Source organism: Falco cherrug, chromosome 21 (assembly GCF_023634085.1).
Source record: "Falco cherrug isolate bFalChe1 chromosome 21, bFalChe1.pri, whole genome shotgun sequence".
In the NCBI taxonomy this organism is placed as follows: domain Eukaryota; kingdom Metazoa; phylum Chordata; class Aves; order Falconiformes; family Falconidae; genus Falco; species Falco cherrug.
The window spans coordinates 222,390-247,170 of NC_073717.1; the positions used below are offsets into that span (position 1 = coordinate 222,390).

A 24,781-nucleotide genomic window follows, 5' to 3' on the forward strand; every position below is an offset into this window, starting at 1 on the left:
AAATTCATAGAGCAGATGTTTGCATCTGACCCGGTCACCACAGGATCCTTTATCAGGGAGAAACTGACTGGTTTAGGGCAGCTGCACCCACTGGGAGGTTTGGGAAAAAAAGAACAAAAAATAGGTAATGTTTGGACCCCCTTGGTTTGGAGGTGACTGTCTCAGATGGGGACATCTATGCTTAAGTAGGCAAACCTTGGGAAAACTTGCCTTTTCCTTGCCACCACTCTAGATTTTCCCCCTTTTCCCACTATTTCACATTTCTATGCCCCAGCGTCCCCTCTCCAGAGCTTTTTCACCCTCTTTGCCTTCTTTTTCTCAGGTTTATCTCTTCTTTTATTCCCTGTGCATCAATCACCCAGTTTCATGGTGAAAAGGAAATGCAAAAGCCAAAGTCCCGATTTCTCCTGTTCCCCATGATCCCAAGGGCAGCAAGAAGGCATGTGTTTTTCCCCTGAGGCCATAAAACGTGGGGAGGACACTGCTTCCCATGTCTCAGGGACACAACCTGAGCTGGGACCTGGCCCCCACCACCCAGAGCCATGGACGGACCCTTTCACCAGTGAAGGAAGCATGAGAAAAAATGAACATGAGCCTCCCTTCATCTGCGTCAAAAAACGCCACCGTCCCTCCACCATAGTCCAGGTGGATGCTGACCCTCCGGGGCACCCAGCGGAGGGGTAGGAGGGTGACCTTGTGGGTGGTGAGTGCCCGGACTTGCCCCCCCCATTTCTCCACCCCCCAGATCCCTCCTTGGGGGCAAAGGCTGAGATGCCCCTTCCGACAAATGGACTCACGGGCCACCCCCACAGCCCAATCCCCCCCGTCCCCCACCTCCACCTCCCAGAAGTGTCGGCCAGCCATGAAACCCTGGCAACCCAGCACGAAGGGCCAGTAGTCAAATCGCTCAGGGTTATCGGGCAGGTCCCGTCGTCCTCCCCCACGTCTCACGCTCTTACAGTCCTCGGAGAGGATGAGGTCAGGATGAGCTGTGTTGGGGTCCAGGGTCATGGTGGCTGTGGGGTAGGGGACAGGGGTGTCAGAAGCAGGGCTATGCCCCCCAGGGATGCAGGGGATGTGGGGCAGCCAGCAGAACCCAGGATAGCATCCAAGGGGCAAAAGCATCCTCAAGACGGACACATCCCCAGGATGGGGAATAGTGCTCTCCTTGAAGTAGAAAAGCTGTTTTTAACCCAAAAAGACAAGGCACACAGTAATGGTAACAGGCTCGTGCAGAAATCCCTGCAGACTTTATGCTACGTCAGGCCAAAAATAAATGCTGGGGGAAGTTAAAAAAAATGAAGGGAAGCAATCCGTGGGATGTAAACCAGTGAAATCTTGAGCTGATTGTCTCCTACAGCAACCACAGGACAAGACCAGACTGGTTTGGCTGAGCCTGTGGTTTAAAAAAAAAAAAAAAAAAAAAAAGCGCTAAAGCCTGAAGACAGGGTGATGAATTAGGTCACTCTGTTTCCATGTTTGTTTCAGGGAAATAGTTAGGTTTCAAGGCAAGGGCTCTACCCTGGGGTGGGTTTTCCTCCAGCATTATGCAGAGGCTCCAGCTGCAGGGCTTCGAAAACTTGCTGGGTTGCCCTAATTTTCATATTCTTCCCTTAGTATCTATTTTTGGCTACTTTGGGCTAGGTGCACCTTCACCTAACAGGTACGGCTGCTCTGGTGTTCCCACGCTCAGCCAAAGCCAGTTTGGGGAAAGGCTAGGCTGGAGGGGGAGACAAACCAGAGAGCAGCCCATCCATCATACATGAGCATCCTTCAGGAATTAGGGCAAAACATGCATAATTAAGAGAGTGATAAATGTGGCATTAAGCGAGTTTCAAATTGTCATTTCTTCTGACCAGGAAAAGCCCTTTGCTCTTCCTCTCCTCCATCTCAGGCATTTCTGTTCCCAAAGGATATCCAGAATGAGCTACAGGCAGCTCAGCTCTTCCAGCTAGCCCCAAAATATGGCTAGTCTATTTTTTCCTCCTCCTCAAGCCCTTCTCAGTACCTTGTAGCTTCTTCAGAGTTTCCTTCAGAGCATTGTTCCTCCATGAGAAGCGACAAACTCTCTCTTCTGACTCTGAAGAAACACCTACTGGCAGCTGGAAAGTCACTTTCCCACGCCTGGGGAAAAAAAACCCAAAACCAAACAACTCACGCTTTTCAGAATGATCGTCCTCATTTCAGGAAATCTGATGCCACCAGAAATGAGGTGATGGTGTTTAAAAAGCTCATGAAAGAGCATTTCAGAGAGTCCATGTACCTGCTGATGGTGCTTTTCACATCCTAGTAAAAGAAGAGAGAAAGAGAAAAGGAAGCTCAGTGTGAGCTTTTCTCCTTAAATTGTAGCAATGCTGCAATTATTTCATTGGGGACAGACTTCTTGGGTCTCTGTTCCAACCCTTTGCTCAGCGCCGTGTCCAGGCAAAGATCTGAATATGTGGAAGGATGGAGATACCCACATCTAGAAAGACCCTGAATGAGGGAGGCACCATGCTCACAGGGAAAACATTTTTTCCCCTAAATGTAGAAAAAATTTATCTTGTTGCAACCTGTGCTAGCTGCCTCCCACCCTTTCACTGGACACCTCTGAGATGCGGGCTCTGTCTGCTCCGTAATCCCATTAGACCACCGCAGATTACCAGGGCCCCCAGCAGCCCTAATAGACATTAATGACCCTCTCAGCACCACCTAAGACTCCACCCGTGGCCCAGGGGCTCTCGGGTGGATCAGTCCTGGGGCATTTAGTCCTTTTGTAAGGAATGTGGCCATGGACCCTGCTTGATTCACCCTGTGGGCTGCGTTCCCAGCTCCTGCCTATGGACCTACCTGGTGCTCTGGGCTGCTCTGCTCCCCTCTCTCAGGTACTGAAAAGGTGGTGGGAAGGCTGGTGACGTTCTTACTCCCTACACTACCATGCTTAGTTCCACACACTGTAGGGAATCACCAGCCCTCACTATTCCTTCCCACAGACAGTGATTTTATTCCCTTTTTTTTCCATCTTTCCAGGTTGTAGGTCTCCCTGTCCTCATGCCCTTGGGGTTTTCATATCTACAGAGGGAACAGCAGCAAGGTGGAACCAGAAAAGCCCAAGTAATTAAGCCAGCAGCTACATGGTGGGGAGGACACTCCCTACAACATTCCCTTGAAAAGCTGTAAACTGCAAAAATTTGCTCACCGATTGCTGATTCTTCTCTTCTTGCCATTGTGTCGGGGTGTCCAGCTGGGAAATCTCTGAGAGTTTGGTGGCATTTTTTGCCTGCCTCTTCTCAATCTCATTTTTCAGGTCTTCCAGCTGTGAAAGTAAGGAGAGCTTGTGTCCTCCTGGGACCTGCAGTGTCCCTAAAGTCTGAGTGCAGTCTACGAGTGCTCAGCTTCTATCCTCCCCTTTTAAGATGCAAAGGAGCAGTGGGATGGAAAAGAGCATGAGGAAAATGCCTTTCCATTTCCCACAGGACGAGATCACCCATGAACCCAAATCCCTACTAATTTGTCTTGAATTCCTGGAGAAATTTGGATTAAAAAAAAATCAAACCTGATGCAAAAAAGCAACATGTGCTGATAAAAGCCACGAACACACTTCCATGAACTTGGGCAGAAAGCCATGATATTCCCGCACTTAAGCAGCACAGCAGTGGTGCAAAGCAACCAAAAAGGATCTAAAGAAATTACCCTAATGCCGGTTTATTACTGCCCAGGGACTTGAGAGGTCAGGGAGGTTGACACCTACCAGATCCTCCAGCTTTCTGCACTCCAGAGTAGCTGTCCCTCCTCAGAGACCTTCTCTCTCTTCCTTTAGAAAACTTAATATCTGCCTGAATTTCCTCCAAGGTGAACTTAAAAAAAAAAAAAAAAAGAACAATCAACCAAACAAAAAAACCCTGTTGCTTCTACCCCTTTGATAGGGTTGGGTCTTTCTCTTCCTGTTCCTTCCCAGTCCTGGGTAAAACTGCGGCAGGGATGTGTTGAGTCTGAGAGACTCACGCCATGGCTCCTGGGCAGGAGGTGGTGATACCCTTGGCCTGATTTGCTGGGAGCATCATCTTTCTCCCTTGTCAACCTTCCAGCTTTTTATTCTGGGAAGCTGCTGAGGGCTGTCACCTCATTTCTTTTGTTTGTTTGCTGGGGTTTTTTGGTTGTTTTTTTTTGAGTTGGGCACCAGGTGAAACCATCAGCCCTCCCAGAAAAGGGCTGGAGGCAAAAGAAGACATTCAGGCTGCCAGAAAGATACGGAGCTCTTTCCCACCAGGAAGAACTGTGGGGGGAGTTGCTCTCCCTGGGAACAGCAGGACTTGAAGTAAAACCACTTCCCAGGGAAGACTGGCCTGGGGTGGACAGTTGGGAGGCAACCTGTTCTGGCAGACGCAGGAGGTGGGCGCAACCAAGTGAATGTTGGCATCTAACCAGACACCTCCATCTGAGCTGGGCTGCTTTGGTCTTCAGCGGAGATTGGCTCCGCACTGTCGGCAGAGCCTAGGGCACAGCTCCTTTCATCTCAAAATCAGGTGCCTACGGTTGGGCAAATGAGTCGCACCCTAAAATCGTCTACAGAGCCTGGAAAACCAGCTGGGGTGGAGATATCTGCATTGCATATTTCTAGAGCAAAGGGACACCCTGGAAGAAAGCTGGAGCTGGGAGGGAGCTGGATGGATATCACAGATGTGGAAGGGACCTTGTGGTCCTGAAAGAGTCAGAAAAACATTGATTTCTACCTCTAAGGAAAGCACAGATTTACTGGGACCTGGGCTTTGTGCCTTCTGTTTCTCAGGAGGTGCCTCTGAGAGGAGCATGGTGGGACCATGGTAGTTCGGGATTTGCAGACCAGCTCAAGAGCTTTTCCCTTCATTCACCTTGGTTTTCTTCTTTGGTCCTTCCTGCACTGTCAGCCTGTCTATTTGTATTCCCTTCTGCCTTTCCCAGCTGGGTTTGGATCCATGTCTGGATGTGGACCCAGCATGCAGGATCATACTCCTTCCTGACAGAGATGTGGCAAAGGGAAAGAGGATGAGATGGGAGAAAGAGCAAAAAAATACTCAAGGCTGTTTGCTCAAAAGTGTTTCCCAGTAGCCCTGATTGCCCTTTTTTTTCATAAATACTCATGCTTGAGCTCCTGCAGTGATTTCAGGTTGGCTTTGCAGAAAGATGATGTCTATCCTGCAGCAGGATCCCCCATGTTTCCCAAATGATGTGACCAAGTGACAGTGATGCACCAGACTGAGGAGCATGGATGGAGGGGAGATGTCACAACGCAACAAAGAGCACTGAAACACCAGCCATAAGTTTGCCCCCAGTGGGACCTGTGGGGATGGTGAGATGGGGCTTCATCACAGGGTGGCCACTCATATCTCGTCTGTTATTCTGAGCCCAACATTGCCTGCGCCCTCCCACTCTTGCTTCTGGTTCCTCTTCTCGGTTCTATAATCAATAACATGTATTTATTTCAGTGATGCCTCTTCCTCTTTTGGGTTTCCTCAGAAGAAAATCAGCAGGTTTTGAGGGAATTAATCTAAGTGAGCCTGGCAATAATGCCAGAACTTGTATCTTACCAATCCACTCCACCTGCTTTTATAGTCAAGGAACATCTAACCAGGAGCCTCCTATACCACTTATCTCGGCTTGTTCCTCCTGAATACCAACAGTGAGGAACAGGCTTTTCTTAGGAATTATCCAGGAAGCTAGATGTGTATAATGGTGTGGAAAATCACATTCCAGGTGTGTTTGTTTCCCTTTGCTGCCTGCAAAGAGGGCTTGAATGGCCGGAGGTCCACAAGGTGTCATCCTGTGCAGCTTTTCTTAATCCTGCTGACCCAAAGGCTAAGAAATCCTGAACAATACAACCATAACAAGGCAGAAAGTGGAACATGCAAAAAAAAAAATGTTCTTTTATTTAAAATAAACATCAGAAATGTATACAGAGACCGGCTCCCCAAACCAAGCCAGTCTGTCATAAAAGGCTACCTCCCTTGGCAGAACAGACTCTAGATGTGCTTTGCCATTGATGTCAGAAAGAAAACACTTTGGAAAGAGATATAAACCAGGGAAGATTCAGTCCATTAAAGGCAAAATAATTTTAAAGAGACCACATCTCAAAGTTCCGAGTGCTCTCCACCCTTGATCAACGCCTCAATGTTCCCTTCCTTCCGATGTGCTGACTCCATCACCTTGTACTGGCTGGTTTTTCCTCTTCACTGGTGTACCCACCTCCCCATCCTCATCATACAGGTGCCGAAGCTCCCATGTCCTCCACTGGGAAAGGAGCAGCAAGTTCCTTCAGCACAATGTTTTGAGCAACCACAGCAAACAGCTGGCATCACACAGGACACGTCCCTTTTGCTAAGGTCAGTCTGGCAGATGTCTCAAGGGCAGATCCAGAGGGGAAACCTGAACCCTACCCAGTCCAGAGGGGATATCAGCTGCCTGGTCATGGACTGGTCCTCTGAGGGTGGGGTTTGGGTGATTTCTTGCAAACGAGCCCCTATCCCCATCTTGAACCAGGGGAGGACCCTCTCCCCATTGAATGACGCTCTAGTATAAACCAAGATGGGAACATCATCATCTGTGCTGAAAAATGCTACCCGCCCCCCTTCATAGTCCAAGGCAACTCGTATCCTCCTGGGAAGCTGGTTCAGGCGCAGGTTGGCACGGGGGGATGTGAGAGAATGATAAGCCTCCAGTGCCCAGACCCCCTCCTTGGGAGTGAAGCTCATCGGTCCCTTCCTCTTGACTGATGCTCGGGCCACCCCTATGGCCCAGACACCCCCCTGCCCCACCTCCACCTCCCAGAAATGCCTCCCCGAGGTGAAGCCCTGGCAGCCCAGCACACAGGGTTCAAAGTCAAATCTCTCCGGGTTGTCCAGGAGGTCCTGCTGTGTCAACTGGCCCCTGGCTTGTTTTCGGTCCTCAGAGAGGTGAAGGTTGGGGTGAGCCGTGACTGGGTCCAGGGTCACATCGGCTGCAGGACAAGGGAGAACCAGAGTACCAGAGGTAGGGCTTGGCCTTAGGAGAGGCTGGAGATGTTTCTTTTCCTCCCAGCATCTGGGACCCGCCCTGTTCTGCTTCTCCCAGCTCTGGATGTTTCATGGGGATCATGGGCAGGGCTGGGGCTGGCACTAGACTTGGGGTTCCCCAGCAGAGATGCCCCTGGGTAGAAGGAGCAGAGGGAGAGGACAAAGCATAGAGCAGAGGCATGGGAAAGGGATAGGGGGAAATTCCTGGGGAAGAAAGGGGAAGCACAAATGCTCTTCTCAGGTGTTCCCTTTCTTTGGTTCCCGTGGCGGCATTTGGCTTTATTAGGACCATATCTCAGCCCCTGGATACACCAGGAGTATCAATATCAGGATGCTGTCACCCTTCCCTTCCTTCCCCCTGTGGGGATTGCATTGTTTCTTCCATGGAAATCTCTTCCACAAGCCAAAACCCCATTTTTCTCCCACCCACTACCATCGACTTACTTGGCTCTTGCAATTTAAACATCAGGCTGTCTAAAGAGGAAAGAGATTTTGTGGTATCAGGTTTGTGTGTCAGACAAACTGGCTGCAGCTTAGCTTTATCATGAAGGCTGGGGAGGCAAAACAGCTAATAGGGGACTTAGAATTGGAAATATTGAGGGTGTGAGGGCTTGGCTGGCTGCAAAGGCTCTGAGTTGGCTTGCTTTGGTGCAGGTATTGATGCTGTGATAGCTATACAACTCTCCCAAAGCCAGGGGAGATGAACCTCCTGGCCAAGCTAAGCTCATCTCATCTCCAAGAGATTCTGCAACAGATTTCTCCCCTTGTAGCATCCTCTCCCTGGCTTTGTACCCACGTGAACTTTAATTTTCCCACCAGCTTGGAAGTAATGGGAACAACCGCATAAGCAGCACTGTTTGAATTTGCTTTTCACATGAGACATGGGAGAGGAGACTCTTTTGCTGAGCTTGTTTTTTCTCTTCTCTCCACTTCCCAAGTAATTTTTCCCCAGGAAAAACTGTCAGTGTCCTTCTCCAGTTAAAAGTTTCAGCCGCATTTATTTACAATGGTTACTAGGTGGGTTTTGCATTAGCAGCCAGCACACAAGTACCCAGTTTCTCCCAGATATCAAGTACACAAGGCAACGTGCCCTCTCCTAACCCTGGTCAGTGTACCTTGGCATCTCCTCAGTGTGTCTCTCACGAGGATGTTTCTCTGAGCAAAGTCCTCAAGACTTCTTTCCAGATCAGAGGAAATCTCCACTGGAGGGTTGAACTTCATCATCTCACAACTGCAAAGAGAGTGAAAGAGGGCCAAACCCCCCCATGTGTGATATATTTGATTGCTCATTTTGTTCTCTTCGAATAATCTGGGAGAATCTATGGGATGGGATGGGGATACTTATCCAAGCACAAATAAAACCCTGCTTTTCCCTGCCCTGTTTCTTTGCAGTTTGTTTCCCCCAGGCAATCACTGGACAGATGTTTCTGAACACAAAGCACTGTCCTGGGAGGCTGAGCTATCGACTGGATCCATCTGGTCTGAAAGCCCGACCTCAGGATTCACCCAGGTGACATCCAGACCTCTCCAAGTGTGGGTGAAGTGAAAGGGAACCACATTACCTATTCAAGAGTCTTCTGATGTCCTAGAGGTGAGAAGAGAGAGGAGAGACAGTTGAGGAAGAGGAACTACAAGTGTTGGGTGTTCTAACAAACTTTACTCTTTTTTTTTTTTTTTTATCACAGTGGAGTAGCAAAGAAGGACCCTACCCATGTGATGATCCCACCTGCAGCAATGCTACAAGACACCAGGGAGTTCCCATGGAGCTGAATTTGGGTTCCCAGGTCTCAGGCTTTGCTCTATCCCTCCTTTCCCCACCAGCCCTGATGCTTTGGGCTCTCACCTGCAGGAATTGGCTTGCCGGCTGCTGGAATTTGCCCTCCATCTCCCAGATCAGTGTGTCGAGGTGGGCCATCTCCTCTGAGACCTTCGCCACTGCTTCCTCCTGGACCCTGGTGATGGCCTGGTCCAAGTTTGCCAGCTGAGTCAGGAGGAGGCGCTCTTGGTCCTTCAGAAATTGGTGCAATTGCTCAAATTCCCACACTATCTTCTTTCCTTCATTTTTGGTTTTCTCCTGCCAGGATCAGAGATGAGGGCAAAGGGGATGATGAGGGCAAAGGCTGTCTGTCCCCTCCCCCCATCCCCATCCCGCCCCAGCTCCCTTTGCAGAGGAGCTACAGTGTTATCTCCCCAGTGCAGGCTCCAGCTGATGTGAAACCCCAGCAGATAAAACACACAGGGCTGACCGGTTCCCAGAGCAAATAGCACAACACTCTGCAAACCAAATAAACAAGATCCGACCTCAAAATCCACCAGTAATGCTGGGGTGGGTGGAGAGACTCCCACTCCCCCATGTTCCTGCTGGAAGGCACCTACCAGGTACAAGCTCTTCCTTACTCCAGTTTTTCTGCTTTCCAGGTATTTTTCTCTCTCCTCCTTTAAAGCCTGTAGGCAGGCTTGGATTTCTTCCTGAGGAAAAACAAAAGATGGTCTTGGAGGAACTGAGAAAAAAACCCTTTTTCCACTGAAATTCCTTCTGCCCTTATTTTAGATGGGTGAGCCTTTGCCTAAACACTGGCTCCTCTGCAAGGGGCAAAGCTGGGGGAGGAGGAAGGTCCACAAGTGACCAGCAGTGCTCTGAAGATCTGTGCAAAGCAAATGCAACCTTCAAACACCATCCTTGCTGCCAGCACTGGGAAAAACTTTTGCAGAAGAGCAAAACACCGACACTAATCAATAGTTAGCGTCCAGGGAAGCATGCAAAAGCAAGATAAGTGCCTTTTGCTTATCTCTTGCTTGAGATTTCCCTCAAAAACACTTTCAGCCTCCAGAAATTGGTAGCTCTGGGATAAATACCTCTGTACTTGATAACCCTCAGTGGATTTATTCAGTGTGCATTTACGTAAGTGTTTCTCAAACCCACAGAAACCTTTAGCATCAGCAACATCTGGCAGCAAGGAGTTCCTCCTGTTAATGCTGCACGATACTGCACTGTGTTTGTATGGCTCTGCCAAGTGCTCAACTTCTAGGTAAGAAAGATGATGAGAGCAGGTCTGGACCAGCAGGAAAAGAGGGAAGGAGCAGGGAAGGGGAAGAAATAGAAACAGTTATTTCTCTGTATTCGAAACTGAAGATACAGTGGATAGTGGAACAAATTTGCAAAATTGCCCTCAATGTAACAGTTAAAAACCAAAACAAAACAAAACAAAAACAACAAAAAACCCCAAAACAATTCTTGGGTATTTTAACATGTTTTGAATATTATCACTATTAGTATTTCAGTTCAGCCAAGTCAACAGCAGAGTTCAAAGAAGAAAAAGACTAACAAGGTATTTTTTTTTATTTCTCCCAGGCTGTTGGTAAAGATGAATAAATTAAAGAGGGGGGAAGAAAACCCCTGATAGGAACATTGCTAAAACCAAATGTCCATGCAATAAAATGCAAGCAGGAAGCACACTGGTGACACCCAAAGATCCCTGTTTGCAGCTGTGCCACAAAGGGGCACGGAGAGTGGATGCACCCGAATGGCTGCACTTTGCCCCTGGAAATGGATTTTCCATGAGATGGGAAGATGCAAGCACATCCCTAGGCTTTACCTTATATTCCTGGGCAGCTTCTTCAACAGGGACCACAGGGTGGAAGCGGTGAGCCTGGGACCTGTCGCACACCACACAGATGGGCTGCTGGTCCTCCTTGCAGAAGAGCTTCAGAGCCTCCTGGTGCTGCTTGCACAAATTCCATCCCGCTGCTTCTCCTCCTGCCCGCAGGCTCAGCTGCCTGGTGATTTTGGCAATATTTGCCAGCTCCCTGCTAGGACGGAAAATTCTCTGCAAGGCAGTCTGCCTGCACTGTGGGCAGGAGAAAGGTGCCTCCAGCCCTTCCCAGCAGCGGGTGATGCACACACGGCAGAAGTTGTGCCCACAGTGGATGGAGACAGGGTCTTGGAAATAACCCAAGCAGATGGAGCAGGAGGCTTCACTCTGCAGGTTTTCCACCGGGTTCTGCATAGCCATGGCTCTTCCCAGCCTATCTCTGGGACAGGATCAAATAAGCTTCGCTTTGCAGGAAGAAGAGGAGGATGTTGCTCCTTCTGGCTTGGCTGGTTTCTCGTAGTGAATGGGGGAAAATCAGCTCCCAGCCCTAACACCATGCAATGACCACCACGGGAGGTGTGGAGAGGAGAGAGAAGAGGGTAAGCATGTGTGATGCTTCCTCCTCACCTCCTGTCAGCCTCCCACAAGTTTCAGATCAGTTAACTTTGAGCCAGATGTGGGTTAGCAGATAAGAGGCTGGAGGGCAGGGCTGCTCTTCAGCAGGGCTGGGATGGGCGGGAGAGGTAGCTGGGGAGGAATCTCATGTAAACTGGGGCGGGATATCCTCCCCACACCAGGACCAACTATGGAACGGGACCTCAGGGTCCTGGAGGTGACAAGCTGTCAATGGTGGTGGGATTGTGCACCAAAGGTATCAACCCCATGTGGGGCTGCATTAGCAAGAGTGGTGGTGGTGGTGGGGTTGCTCCCCTCCATCAGCACATGTGAGGACATATCTGTGTACAGGGGCCAGTTTGAGCCTTCCCAGTACAAGGCAGACAGGGTCAGGCCACCAAACTGAGGCCCAGGATAGGTGGAGAGAGACTGGGAATATCCAGCCTGGAAAAGAAAAGGATGGAATCGCTGTCTGCAGCTGCTCAAAAGGGTTAGAGAGAGGACAGAGCCAAACCACATCTCTCCATGCCTCTCATTATACCTTTTTAATTGTTTAATTACCCATTTAGGCTGCTTAAACAGACCTCCTGGGCCCATAGTCATCCTTGCCCTGCTTTTTTCGGCTTTCCTAGGCATCTACTATTGAGAAACAGGGCAAGGACTTGACGGACCTTCACCTGAACCCCTGTGTCTGTTGTATATTCTCAAGGAAAAAGTCCATTCTCCTGCTTGACTAAAATGCAGTACATCAGGGATCATGTGGAAGCACCACCAAAAGGAGCGGCCCCGAGAGGGCTCCACGCCTCCCCACCAAGAAGCACAGTGGCATTTTCCTTTCCAGACCTGCACACAAATTTCTCCATAGCCTCCTTGACAACTGCAGTTTGTGAAATCACAGAATTTCTTTTCCAGCTAAGGGGAAACATCAAGTGACTGTGAGGATGTTTCCCTCTTGTACCTGGAAGGAAAGAGGGGATGTATTTACACGTAGTTGTAGTTTGCTCCTCTGTGTTTTATCAGCAGTCGGGATTCGTGGAGGGAAGATGATGGCTCAGCACTGTATCGTGCATCTTAGCAAACTATACAATGTGATCACACATCACCCTTGCAGATGTTCACTGATCTGCTTCAGCTGTGAAAGGATGAGGTTGAGGTGGTTGTGTCAGGGTCCTAATGGCAATTAACAACCCTATGCAGATCCACTTGGGACCCCCCACCCCCACCCATGGTCCAGGGGCTCTATTTAAGTTCAGCCCTGGAGCATCCATGCATGGCTATGGTTGCTGCTGATCCACATGAGATTGAAATGCCTCTTGCTCTTATTTCAGAAGCTGCAGCTGGGTCTGAACTTGTTCCTGAGAAGAAAGAACTGAGTCCTTTGTTTAATGATATTGTTGTCTGCCATCAGATCTGGCTCATTACTATTGCAACGCCAATGATGCTTCCTGATGCACAGCTGGCTCAAAACTCATCCTGGGTCTTTCTAGCTTCTCTGTTGCAGGAAGAAAGAGATTTCAGGTTGGTCTGAGCTGCCCATAGTGGCATTATTGCTGGAAAGTACCTTGTGAGGTGTGAAGCCAGGAGATAAAAATAGCTCAATGCCAAATTAGAGCAATGCAAGCAGGCCAGCTGAAGAGTTTTCACATCTAACACCAGCCAGTCCGCAGCAGCAGGAGACAGATAGGTCTGGCACTGGCATCTGCTGCTGATGTAAGGAAGTTTCAGTCACTGGAGGATGGCATTTTGCTGCTGGGAAGCAGCAGTTAGACAGCTGGGAAGGAGGAGAATTGGAGATGCCCATCCCATATTTACCCTTTCCTGAAGGCACCGGGATTTTTCAGTCTCCAGAGCCTGTCTCTCAGATCAGTGGAGACCTGTGGATTTGATGACTTGACAGCAGCCAGAACAGGAGTTTCACACTCTACTAGCACCTAAGAGAGGTTGTGCTGCAGCTGGGGTGGGAGACAACAACTGGCTGAAAATGATTCTGAGATATCAGAAGTGACAGGACCTGGCTAGGACTTGGGAAGGACCTGGGCACCCTTCAGGACAGCATCTGTAGAGGTGTTTGGGAGGACTCAACATCTCCCGGGTGACCCTAAACATTCAAATGTACAATTCACTGCAGGGCAGGGCCTTCCTGGCTGTCAGAAGAAATTTCTGCTGCTCCTGACCCCTGGGACATCAGCTTTGCCCTTTGGGTAAGGTGGGACATCAGACTAACATCCCGCAGAGACTGCTATGGATCAAAAATGCTCACACTTCCCTGAAGACTCTTGGTGCCTCCAGAACCTTGCAAGGTACCAGCAGGTTTCTCTGACCTGCAGCAACATAGCTGAGAGCCTGGACTGATCGTCTTTCCTTTGTTTTCCTGCTCTTTAAATGCCTTTTCTTTCAAAAATTGGTGTTGTCCCTTCTTTCCAGCATCCTTCATTTCCTATGGCCAATCAACTGATTTCCAGTCCAGGTGGGTTTTCAGGCACATAGGCAGGAAGAGTTGGTGCTATTCCTTTCCATCACAGCAGCGATGAAGTAAGAAAGGCTTCATTAAGTGCTTTCATTTGAGGTTTACAAGAAAGAGGTCAAGGGAGGGCAGCAAAGCTACCAGGGTTTGCCATGCTAGCAGTGGCACAGCACCATTTTCCCAGTTTCTCTCTAACAAGAAAGAGAAAACAGCCCTTGAAATACAGAAAGAATCTTTAATACAGTCATTCTGCGTATAAAAATTTATATAAACCTGCTTACTAAGCTTCCTGTCCCAAATGTATATATATAAATTGCAGAAAGGTAGAGTTCAAGCTCTTTCTGTTCATCTTTATTCCTCCACCCTCTGATTTCTCCCACCCCACAACTGAGAAACACGGCTGAAAGCCATAGGGTTCAACACCAAAGCCTTAAAATGTGTATGTTCTTGCCAATACTGTCAGGTTTTTGGCTCCTAAGAGGTCTTGGTGAGAAAACAGCACATATTACACTTAATTCACTGATATACTCTTTTCCTTTCTAGTAACTAAACCAGGAACCAAAGTCAGCTTCTTCAGCCCCACAGGAACATCATTACTGAATGTCAACAGGCAACACCATTGAACGTCAGGGTAAGGAAAGATGGGAAAGGATGGGAGAAGAGTAGAAGAGATTTAAAGCTGTGAAATTGGTGTCCCAGGGGCTGTTGCACAAATTATAGGCTTCATTTCCCTGCTTGTCCCAGGGTGATATTCCCCAGCAAAATCTTGGAGAGTACCCAAGTGTTAACAAATCCAGAGGTCTGCCCAAGATGGTCCCTTCTTAGTCTGCTGCTCTTGAAAACCCCATGGGAATGAGATTCCAAGTGGACACCGGGACTCATTTGCTCTGCTTTATTCTTTACCATCCACAGAGTCCCAAAAAAATGGTGTGGTTTCCTGGATCAAACCAAAGGCTTGTCCAGAGCATGTGATGTCCATCTTGCTGCCCATGCTGTCTTAGGGAGCCAGCTGGATGCTGGACTCCCAAACCCAGAAGAAAGGCAGGATTTTCTCTCCATTGAAAGAAGTCAGAGGAAAAGCAAAAGCCAAGGTCTCGTTATCAGCATCAAAGAAAGCCACGTGTCCCTTCTCGTAATCGAGAGAGACCCGGATAGTCCTTGGTCTCCCATTCAGAGGCTGAACAGTTTCAAAAGAGGTGAAAGCTTGAAACTTGTCCCCACAGATGCCAACAGCCCATATCCCCTGGGAAGGGTCAAGATTAATCCAACCCTTTCTCCACGCCGAGTCTCTGGCCACCCCCACAGCCCAAAATCCCCTGCTCCCCAGCTGCACTTCCCAGTAGTGCCTCCCCACCAGGAAGCCTTCGCAACCCAAGACGGAGCAGTAGGTATCAAATCTCTGGGGATTGTTGGGCAAATTCTGGGGTGTTTCATCCCACCTCACACTCCTCCGGTCCTCGGAGAGAATGAGGTGGGGGTTTGCTGTGTCTGGATCCAGAGTCACGTTCGCTGATGGGAAGGAAAGTGCAAGAGAATAAAAACAGCATGTCAGAGGGAAGGTGGCGGATATTTCTCTCCATCTGGACCCTCCTGGTTTTTTTTTTTTTCCAGGAATGAAACCTTGGCCTGACGGAAGCCATTCAGTAAAGGCTTTCTCCATGAAATATGCCATACAGATCTATTTAAAGGCTGTAATGATTTGTGCTATTTTTACCTCCCATCAAAGGGGAATAGGAATCCATCTTGCCAGCCCACCAGGAAAGTGTGAATTCCCTGCTTTTGCTGTCTTTTTTCACTTGTGCCCCCTTTTTCACTCCAGTATACCTCCAGTCTCCCATGACTTACCCCATTGCACATCCAGTTCAACTGGGAGGCTCTCTGGAAGGAGAGAGAAGTGCTATTAGTTTGTTTAGGGGGGAGAGGAAGCGTATTAGACAGGGGTAAATAGAAGGGAGTGCTCTTTTCCTCCTGCAAAACAAGCAAAACCACCAGGTGAACAAGCCCAGCTCATGGATAGACGGACCTTCAAACCCAATATACCAGTTTTATGAGATTATTTCTTGAATTCAGAGTTCACTCCACCAATTACTAATTGGAGATCAGAGGAGGGAATGGGGCAGTTGTCTGAACACGGAGAACGGTCTCAAAATAGCTCATTCAGGGTTTATCTATGCATACACCACCATCTGTCTGCAACAAGTTGGCTTTTCACGCTGACTCCCTTGCGGATGGCTAGATGCTACCTACAGCCTCTTTGGTTTAAATAGGATAGGATGGGAACCAAGAATGTGATTAATTTCCTTCTGTAGCCAAAGGGAGGGGCTTGCTCTCTTCCTTCCCGTTACTCAGGCACTCAGACCTGTGTGCCAATACGCCTGAGAACACAGTACCCTTCCCTTTTCCAGCTCCAGCCCCAGATAAGAGGGTTACTGAGTAACTCATCGTTAGCATTCCTTAGCTGGGGCTTTATGCTGGCAACTGGCTAGTGTTCGCTCCTTTCCAGCTGCAGAATGGTGTTTAATTTTCCCCTTCTTTTGTACCTTTGAATTTCCTCAGGGCTTCCTTCAGAACAAGGTTTTTCTGAGATAAATCCTTGAGTCTCTTTTCCACTCTGGGAAACTTCTCTGTCAGTTGCTGGGAAATCCTTGCTTCACACCTGGAAGGAGAAGACTTTTGTATTCCTTTCTTGCTGAACGAGCTACGTAGAGACACTGTTTAGAAAACCTGCTGGGTAAGCTTATTTCTCCCCAGGCATCAGATTGGGTCAGTTGAGAGATTGCTGGGCATATCAGTGGTCCCAGTGTCACTGTGGAGGACACCCACTTGCTCTGGATGTCCTCAGTGATGGATATTGGCTTCCTCCAGCTGAAGGGAGGAGGTGATGGGGACATGATCTCAGCCCAGGGCCATCTGCTCCCTGCTGGGGACACCAGTAGAGAGGATAACCCCTCCTGCACTCCACCTTTTGTGTCTGCTTTGTGACATTGTGCTGGGGACAACTGTCCCCTCTGGAAAGGGAGAGCCACGTACCTGGTCAAGGCACTCCTGGCATCCTAAAGGAGAAAGAAGATGGGAATTAAACCTTGTGTGATCTTCAGGCCCATTTCTATCTCCTATCTCCCTCAGATGTTGTTTGCAAGCACATTTTGCTTGGTTTAGATTTTCTTGTGCCAGCACAGAGCAAGATCAGGGATACCTTGTGCTCATCCAATGGCCCATTTGATTGGTCCCTGGCTAGAAGAAATGCTCAGGCACAGCTGGTGGAATATCATATCCACTTCTAAACACTGCTTCTGCTGATTTACTGCCTGCCATTGTCTCTTGGGGAGGGAAAGTGTGGTCCTATGCTAGGTAGCCTCCTCGTCCTGGTCTTAAGCCAGGATTCATTTATTAGCTCTTGCCATAGTCACGCAAGATATGCATCAATCTTTCTGGCTTTGCTTGGGGTTGGGAGGGAAGCGGTGGACACTTCCAAGATGCTGAAACAATAATTCTGTGGTACTTCTCTCCATGGGTTGGATATGACATAGCATAGCTCATCAATATGGATATATGATGTACAATACTTCTTCATTAAATCAGCATCTGAAATAAACTCCTCAAAATGTCAAGGCAAAGAGGCTGAGGAGAGGGGCAGAGAGTACCGCCTCAACAGCACATTCTGAGTGCCACAAACTCTGCTGCCCAGCTCCTCGCTCTCACCTGCAGGGATTTGTTCTCTGGCTGTGGGCTCATCCCCTCCAGCTCATGGATGAGGTTGCCCAGGTGGGAGATCTCCATGGAGATTTTCCTGTCATTCTCCACCTGGGTCTGCACTATCTGCTTCTCCACATCTTCCAGCCACATCAGGAGGAGATGCTCCTGCTCATCCTGGAACTGGTGCAGCTGCTTAAACACCAACATGATTTTCCACCTCTCGGCTCTTGCCTGCTGCTACAAGGAACAGATGGGGAGGGAAGAGAATGGAACAAATCAGAGACGTACAAAACCTGGTTAAATAAAGCAGGAGCAAGGTCTTTAGCTTTGAGGCCAGTCTAAGTCCATAGCGTGTGGCTCTGGGTCCCCTCTGAGCTTCATGTGATGCCCTGTGGAGTCATAAAATACGCCCAGTCTTTTTAGGGGGTTGGTTTTATTTTACTGCTCTAGAACTACTACTGCAGGCAGTGTTGCTTCATGTTTTTCCCACAGCCTAGAAAAGACCAGGCATTGCATGCAGGCATCTGTGAGTATTTGGTGGAACAAATCCTGCTGGGAGAGTGATTGAGGACACTGGGCTGAGAGAAGGATTCCAAAGTGGTGAGATCCTGTGGAGGCTGTTGGAAATGGTCCCTGGCATGTGCAGTTCCCCAGAACTCCCAGGTGTTGGCACTGAGGGCAGTAGCTGGATGGGATGGATCCAAATCCAGGCCAGGGACCATGAGCACGAGCAACCAGCAGCACGTTCTTGGTGCTTTCCTTCCATCCCCACTTTATTTAGCAGGAAAGCCATTGCCTATCTCTGTTCACCTTCACCCAGCAGCCCGCCTGTTCTCATGAAGCTGCAGTGAAACATCTGCCATCCTTTCTGCTTTTGAGGAACTCACCATCTCTCACTTCCTTAGAGCCACAGATACATCCCCCAACCTCTGGTAGGCCAAAACAGGGCTGGGAGGTGGTGGCCGTGGAAACCTCTGGCATGTGGTGCACTCTCCAAAGGAGATGTGTCTGTATCTGGCTGCCCCAAGGTGCCATGAGAGCCACCACCTCACCAGCACTCAGACAGCTATACAGCAGTAGAAAAGCCCCATCAGGGTCCAAGTTGGACACAAGCACCCGCATAGACCTCATGCTCAGTGTGGCTGACCCATCTCCAGGGCTGGGCTGGTAGAAAGCACTCCCAGGGTGCAGCAATCTGCAGCAGAGATGAAGTCCTGGAGCACCATCCTACCACCCCACGGTGTAAATCTCCCCAAGGGGACCCACATGCTCGTCTCCTCTGTCCCAAGGGTGGCTCGGCTGAGCTGCAAGCACCTCCCTTCAGCCATTCGGAAATCACCTCGCTCTCCATTACCCTTTTGCGGCTTCTGATTTCCCCTCAAGAAACATCTGCGTTTCGTTCACAGGGTGCCACACCAAGATGGAGCAAGTGCAAGAGGGCCCTGTCTGGGTAGAGCAGCTGGAGGCGTTTTCCTCCTCACTGCAAATTTAGGTGATGACCGAACATCTTTCAACTTGCAGAAGACTCATCCATGCATCCAGCAGTGGTAAGTACCTACCAGATACTTCTGGCTTCTCTTCTCCCTGGTCAGTTTTAATCCTTGAAGCCTTTCTCTTTCATCCTTGAGGCTCTTCAGTTTGCTTTGGATTTGCTCCTGAGCACAAAAACAAAAACCAACCAAACAAACAAAATAATCTGCAAGTTGTTGGGGAGAGGGATGCACAGCTCCAATGTTGCTGTAGCAAAATCCTGGTGTATTTGAGCATGAGGCCTCCAGAACTTGGGAATATTTAAATATTCTTCACTCTGTTGCCCTTCTTCACCCCTAAAACATTTCTATGAAGCATCTCATGAATGAAGAGTCATGTAAAGGTGATATTTAATATTGCTGCCTTGTTTATACCCCTGTTCTGGTCTTTGCCAGTTCCATCTCCCAGTCTATTTGTGGCCAGTTATTTTCTGCACTCACAGTAATCTGTTCTGTCTTCGATGACTCATTTTATCCCCTCATAAGCATAAAATCAAATATATTTATTTTTTTAACCCTTAATTAGGTCCCCCAAATTGCTGCAACTTCCCATCATCTGCAGAACCAGTGTTTCTGCCCAAACTTCAGCTCCTTCTGCAGACCAAGGAATAACGAGTATGAATACTGTCCCCAGAGTTTGGTTTTAAGGAGGAGATAGAGCACACCTTAGGAACGCCCTTTTTTTTAACATCTGCTCCTAGAAGACCCTCCCATGACAAATACTGATGGAAGTTTGCAGTGCGCACATCCTGCCCCGACCCCCTCTTATTTTTTAGCAGCTTATTTTCTCCCTGCTGCTTATCACTTCTTCCCCACCCCCCCACCCCCCATCGTGTTTCATGCTCACAGCATGACTAATGTCACCTTTCACCTCCCCATTCCCAGTCACTTCTTCCCCTGTGGGCAGGACAAAATGTCACTGAGCTTCCTCTGCACAAGCACTGACTCAGACTCCTCCTCCTGACCCCATCCTCCCTCAAGGGAATTAAAAATACCTCCCAGAAGCACCACAGTTATCCTGAAATAGTTGCTCAGAATAAACTTCCTTCAGGGAGAGATTTGCAGCAGAAAGAAAAACTCGTCCGGGTTTTCCAATCCAATTCTTGCACAAAAACTAGCAGCAAGAGCCCTGCCTGTGCAGAAGGGAGTGAAGGTGGGGTCCAGCCCTGCTAATTTGGGTATTTTCTATGAGCTACCAACCTCAGCTTCCTTTGTAGTTCCCTTGTAGGGTGACAGCAAATAAAGTGGTGGGTTTTTTGTGAAGGAATCCAAGCTGGGTCACCCTGAGCAGCTTAAATTTAAATCCCTCTTTGGAGATCGTGGTGAAAAAAACCAGGCTTTAATCAATTTACGCTGTCTGGGACTGACCCTGTGAGTGGATTTTGCTGGTGGGCCAGGTCTGACCCAGTAGCCTGAAGTCTCTGCTTGCCCCTGCATGCCCCCAAGCTGAGCTGTGCCCCTCACATCTGGTGCATCTGGGCACCTGCAGACCCAGGGTGGCTGCATCACATCCAGGCAGGGCTGCAGCAAAGACAGCAATGCCAAGTAACCCCAGCTAGAGGATCAGCCAGTTCAGCCCAAGCTGCTACATCCCAAATTTTGGGAAATTCTATGGGACAACTTTCCCCGTATCCTCGGGAAAGTGGAGAAGCTGCTGGCTAGCAGACCTCAGCCTCTGATGGGCCAAAAAATATACAAAATAGCCCCCCAAATGAATAAACAAACAAACAAAGCCAAAGAAAAATACCAGAAACAAAATAAAAAATGAGAGCAAAGCACAGCACTGTGATTTCTTACTTTGCACTCCTGGGCAGCTTCTTCGATGGGTGCGACGGTGTGAGCGCGGTGAGCGTGGGAGCGGTCGCACACCACGCAGATGGCCACCCGGTCCTCCTGGCAGAAGAGCTTGAGGGGTTCCTGATGCTTCTGGCACAGGCTGCCTGCTCCGGCCACGTACCCTGCCCGCGAGCTCAGCTTCTTGGCAATTTCTGCCAGGTTCCTCAGCTCACGGTTTGGTCTAAATTTTCTTTTCTGGGCAATTCCTCGGCACTGGGGGCAGGTGAAGCGCCGGTCTGATTTTCCTGAGCATCGCGTGATGCAGTCCCGGCAGAAGCTGTGTCCACAGTTGATGGACACAGGGTCACGGAAATAATCCAGGCAGATAGAGCAAGATGCTTCTTTCTGCAGACTTTCCAGTGGGTCACATTCAGCCATGGCTGAAGAAGAATGACACTGTTACTTTCACTTCATTGATTATTTTTTTTCTTTTGGCAGCAGCTGGGAGTTTTCTTCTTGATTAGCTTTTACTATCTGAACTGGGAGGTCTTGTTTGAAAAGTGCAGACTCGTAAAGGATGTAAAAGGAAGGAGGGGCGGAGAAAGGGGAATTTCAGTCTGTTTTCTGTGTGAAATGCAGATTTGCAACACCCCTCTGAAACCTGAGTCACTCCAAAAGGAGTTTCAAGGTCTTCATGAGTTTTCTGCTAAAGAGAGAAGAGGGAAAAGAAGTTCCTCTTCCTGACTCATGACCTCTGAGTCCCAAATAATGAGTTGACGACAGGGAGTGTTTGGCAGAAAGAACAGCTTATGGATGCCACGGCTCTCTCCCTGCTGCTCACCAGCACCTCTGTGCAGCCAAACCACAAAATTACAACAAGGAAAGCCCTTTTTCCCCTCTTTTTCCCAGGTGTTTTTGAGCCCAGCTGTGTGGTCCACCCAGCAATACCCAAGCCCAGCCCTGCTGCATGCTCCATATCACAGCGGTCAGCATCCGCACTGCTCATTTAGGAAGTGATCCCAGCCCAGAGGAGGGCAGGATGCTCCCACATAACTACCAGGACCGGGAATAAACCCAGCCTGAGGGATCTCCAGGCCAAACCCTGCCCAAGCTGAATCAGCTCGGTGTATATTTTAATTTTCAGCCAGGGCAAATCACCCAAATCAGGTTACAGCCCTGCGACACATTTGTGCATCGTCGTGTAGCTCTTCCCTTCCTCTGTACGTGCTCAAATGAAGGAGTCGCTGGTTTAATTGCAAATGAGTAATCTAAGCTTTGCTTGCTTTGTGGCCACCTCTGCAGCTGCAAGCTGTGGCCATGCAGGACGCTTGCAGCTCCCGAGCTGCAAGAAGTGACTCGACAGAGGAAGTGAATCATGTAGCACCAAAAAAAACCCACCCCAAAACCAAAAGCCAGATTAATGCTTCAGGCATCCTCAGTGAGCTAAGTCAGGGTCACTGCAGTCGTTCCCTGCCCCGAGGTCAGGCACCAGGACTGAACCCTTCTTGACAGGGTTTTGGTTGAGATGCTTTCACGGACACCCCTGTGCTCTCCTCCAGCAATGGGCAATTTTCCGCCTGGGGGAAAGGCTTTTCCTATGTCAAAAATACTCTTGCCTGCACGTTTGGGCATGGGATCTGCATTCCCTGGTACCAAATTAATGGTTGGACTTGATGATCTCAAAAGTCTTTTCCAACCTAAACGATTCCATGATTCCAAATAAATGTTCATCCAGTACCCACCCATGTTGCCCACTGATGCAAATGCTGATCCCAACCTTCAGCATCCTCCCCTGCACCCCTGACCTGTGAAGCCAACAACCCCACCTCCTTCAGCCAAAGCTTTGGGGAAGTATTAATTAACACCAGGCTCGCAACAGGCTTGTGGACAACCCAACCCTCACCAAACCTATCCAGCTGGATGCCAGGTTTCAATACTCAGCATTGAATTATCAGCAAATCCACAGTCCCCTCATTTGCTGTACGGGAGTTTCAAAATCCTGGTCCATCCAGATTTTAAAATCTCCATTTTTTTCTCCTCCCCACAAGGAAGGAACTCAATGTGCTGCAAAGCGTCCTTGGTTATTTTTCAGGTGATGAATGACTTAGCTATTTTTTCCAGTACATCGCAGGAAATGAAGCTACGCTGACCAATCTAAATTCACCGCTGTCTCCCTCCTTCCCCCTTTTTAAGATGAGCAAACTTGACACTTTTTCCAGCAGCATCCCCACCACCCTCCACCACTCCTGATGCCACCTTGGCTGCTCCTTTGATCTCATGGCTCATTGCCACTAATTCAAGATGATTTGAAAATCTCTAGTTCAGCTGAGAAGATGCTGATTTCCTTTCCTCGTTTGCCATTGCAGCCATAATTTTGACCCCTGGTGTGGTACCTGTGGTTATTATACACGGTACCAATCAGTATCTATGGGTGGGGTAACTGTAAGATCATAGCAAGCCCTTTTCAGGAAGGCTAAAGTAAAATAAAACGCCCTTTTCCATTTTTCACAAGTGTGGTAACAATTTGGCCTCAGTTCAAGCTCTGGGGTCTCTCCAGAACAGCAGGTTTTTTGTATACCTCATATATATATATATATATATATATATATATATATATGTATGTATGTATATATATAACTGCTACGACGCTGCAGCTCTTGCTTTCCTCAGGCATTGACTTTGTGCATCAGTGTGAGCTCTTCCACCTCACAACTTCTCTAAATTATGAGTGAAAAAAGCGGTATGTACCTCTAAAACTCAGAGAGGAAGATGAAGCAAAAAAAAACCCCACCAAAACCCTCAGGAAATGAGTGTGGAGGAAAAAAAAGTGGCAGCAAGGGGAATTCACACTGCAGTCCTTTCTGCTTCAAAAGGGAGTAAGAAACGGGCTGTGATGGGGCCCTGATTCCCTGTGTGATGGGAATTGGGCTCGGAAAACTTATATAAAGGAAAAATGATGGAAGAAGGACTGTGATTAAAATGTATACAATGGGGAAATGGTGGAAGAAGAGCTGTGATTAAAACATATAAAGGAAAAAGGATAGAAGAGGAGTAGAAAAATTCAAGCGCCCAACGTGGGGCTCGAACCCACGACCCTGAGATTAAGAGTCTCATGCTCTACCGACTGAGCTAGCCGGGCTGCCGCTGAGCTAGCTCTCTCATAAACCGTCCTGACACTGCAGCCATAACGCTGCAGCAATCGCGGGGATTTAATGGCACCGGGAGCCGGTACCGGGAACCCTCACGGCCCCGGAGCACAGCCGCTCCCCGGTGCGGGGGGAATAGCCGTGTGTCACCCAGCGGCTACCGCCCAGCCCTGCTGCAAGCCGCGAGAGCAGGGTGTGTGTAATCGTTAAAAGTGCTTGTGTGAAGGTGGGGAAGAGAGAATAAAAAGGAAGCGGGAGAAAAATAAAATTCACTGTTTCTGCCCGGTTTCGAACCGGGGACCTTTCGCGTGTGAGGCGAACGTGATAACCGCTACACTACAGAAACACGGTGAAGGAGGTATCGCCCCGCGTGCCTGCGACCGTGCAGCCTGCTTCTGGTGTGGGGGCAACCGAGGGTTGTGGGTCTCGCCGGGGACTCCGCGGCTCCGTCGGAGGGAAGAGTCCAGTGTGGCAACAAAAAAAAGTATACGGGGAGGGGGGGAAATTTAAAAAGCTTTCACGCCGCCCAACGTGGGGCTCGAACCCACGACCCTGAGATTAAGAGTCTCATGCTCTACCGACTGAGCTAGCCGGGCTCCGCGAGCATTGCGCGCTCGCACCACAGGTACTGCCCCAAGCAGCCACGCCTCCTCCCGCGGAGGCCCTGCCCACACCCTCAGCGCCGATTCGTCCCCCGCTTCCAGACCTCCAAGAGCAACGAGATGGGTGGGCACACAAGCCCGACGCCGGGCGGAAAGCACAGAGAGCGCTGGGTCGCCGTAGCCTCTGTCGCCGCTTCCCTCCGCGCTAGCTGCACGGACAACGGGGCCCTCGGAGCCCCACGGCAACACGGGTGGCGGTGACAGCGACGGCCTCCCCGTACCTTAGCAACTGACTGCCCGTGCCTAGAGCGCCACTTCCGGTCATGTGGCGCTAAAGGGGCGGGCGTTGCGGT

At 49.3% G+C, this 24,781-nt stretch overlaps 3 protein-coding genes, 1 long non-coding RNA gene and 3 other non-coding genes across 9 annotated transcripts; 1 reads left to right on the plus strand and 6 right to left on the minus strand.

Moving 5' to 3' along the window:
• Window positions 1-96: 96 nt before the first annotated feature.
• On the minus strand, window positions 97-3,989 carry LOC106630870 (E3 ubiquitin-protein ligase TRIM39-like). Its single transcript, XM_055697972.1, has 6 exons — window positions 3,985-3,989; window positions 3,731-3,746; window positions 3,179-3,295; window positions 2,264-2,286; window positions 2,009-2,124; window positions 97-1,016 (listed from the first exon to the last, which is right to left on the minus strand). The coding sequence occupies exons 1-6, from the start codon at window positions 3,987-3,989 to the stop codon at window positions 496-498; spliced, it is 798 nt and encodes a 265-aa protein (XP_055553947.1). The 3' UTR covers window positions 97-495.
• A 1,878-nt stretch (window positions 3,990-5,867) lies between these two features.
• LOC102059734 (E3 ubiquitin-protein ligase TRIM39-like) lies at window positions 5,868-11,245 on the minus strand. 2 transcript variants are annotated; one of them, XM_005435128.4, is made up of 7 exons: window positions 10,604-11,245; window positions 9,384-9,476; window positions 8,851-9,081; window positions 8,570-8,592; window positions 8,123-8,238; window positions 7,452-7,481; window positions 5,868-6,952 (listed from the first exon to the last, which is right to left on the minus strand). In XM_005435128.4, exons 1-7 carry the CDS (start codon window positions 11,018-11,020, stop codon window positions 6,357-6,359), a joined length of 1,506 nt encoding a protein of 501 aa, XP_005435185.2. In that variant the 5' UTR covers window positions 11,021-11,245; the 3' UTR covers window positions 5,868-6,356. The 2 variants fall into 2 exon arrangements, with proteins under 2 accessions (XP_005435185.2, XP_014132169.2); XM_014276694.3 differs by lacking the exon at window positions 7,452-7,481.
• Window positions 11,246-11,425: 180 nt separating this feature from the next.
• On the plus strand, window positions 11,426-14,724 carry LOC106630876 (uncharacterized). The gene is made up of 3 exons (XR_008730046.1): window positions 11,426-13,515; window positions 14,223-14,310; window positions 14,592-14,724. It is a non-coding gene; the product is annotated as an uncharacterized LOC106630876 (long non-coding RNA).
• Window positions 13,895-24,670, minus strand: LOC102059566 (E3 ubiquitin-protein ligase TRIM7). Of its 2 annotated transcripts, XM_005435127.4 has the most exons (8): window positions 24,533-24,670; window positions 20,702-21,386; window positions 18,935-19,030; window positions 17,382-17,612; window positions 16,710-16,732; window positions 16,220-16,335; window positions 15,525-15,557; window positions 13,895-15,188 (listed from the first exon to the last, which is right to left on the minus strand). In XM_005435127.4, the coding sequence occupies exons 2-8, from the start codon at window positions 21,116-21,118 to the stop codon at window positions 14,677-14,679; spliced, it is 1,428 nt and encodes a 475-aa protein (XP_005435184.1). In that variant the 5' UTR covers window positions 21,119-21,386; window positions 24,533-24,670; the 3' UTR covers window positions 13,895-14,676. The 2 variants fall into 2 exon arrangements, with proteins under 2 accessions (XP_005435184.1, XP_027655361.1); XM_027799560.2 differs by lacking the exon at window positions 24,533-24,670 and having other exon boundaries at window positions 17,382-17,609; window positions 20,702-21,591.
• Window positions 23,747-23,819, minus strand: TRNAK-CUU (transfer RNA lysine (anticodon CUU)). Its single transcript has one exon. It is a non-coding gene; the product is annotated as a tRNA-Lys (tRNA).
• Window positions 24,100-24,172, minus strand: TRNAV-CAC (transfer RNA valine (anticodon CAC)). The gene has a single exon. It is a non-coding gene; the product is annotated as a tRNA-Val (tRNA).
• Window positions 24,350-24,422, minus strand: TRNAK-CUU (transfer RNA lysine (anticodon CUU)). Its single transcript has one exon. It is a non-coding gene; the product is annotated as a tRNA-Lys (tRNA).
• Window positions 24,671-24,781: the final 111 nt, after the last annotated feature.

What these genes read in the sequence shown, in the direction of transcription:
- LOC106630870 (XM_055697972.1), bottom strand. An exon ending in GTGAAAAGCACCATCAGCAG is followed by an intron (nt 2,125 to 2,263) that starts GTACATGGACTC and finishes TTTTTTCCCCAG; the next exon opens with GCGTGGGAAAGTGACTTTCC. An exon ending in AACTCTGAAGAAGCTACAAG is followed by an intron (nt 1,017 to 2,008) that starts GTACTGAGAAGG and finishes CCTACCCCACAG; the next exon opens with CCACCATGACCCTGGACCCC.
- LOC102059734 (XM_005435128.4), bottom strand. Translation starts at nt 11,020, where the DNA reads ATGGCTATGCAGAACCCGGTGGAAAACCTGCAGAGTGAAGCCTCCTGC. An exon ending in TAAGGAAGAGCTTGTACCTG is followed by an intron (nt 9,082 to 9,383) that starts GTAGGTGCCTTC and finishes TGATCCTGGCAG; the next exon opens with GAGAAAACCAAAAATGAAGG. An exon ending in CACACTGAGGAGATGCCAAG is followed by an intron (nt 7,482 to 8,122) that starts GTACACTGACCA and finishes TTTCCTCTTTAG; the next exon opens with ACAGCCTGATGTTTAAATTG.
- LOC102059566 (XM_005435127.4), bottom strand. Translation starts at nt 21,118, where the DNA reads ATGGCTGAATGTGACCCACTGGAAAGTCTGCAGAAAGAAGCATCTTGC. An exon ending in AGAGAAGCCAGAAGTATCTG is followed by an intron (nt 17,613 to 18,934) that starts GTAGGTACTTAC and finishes TGTTCCTTGTAG; the next exon opens with CAGCAGGCAAGAGCCGAGAG. An exon ending in AGCCCTGAGGAAATTCAAAG is followed by an intron (nt 15,558 to 16,219) that starts GTACAAAAGAAG and finishes CTCTCCTTCCAG; the next exon opens with AGAGCCTCCCAGTTGAACTG.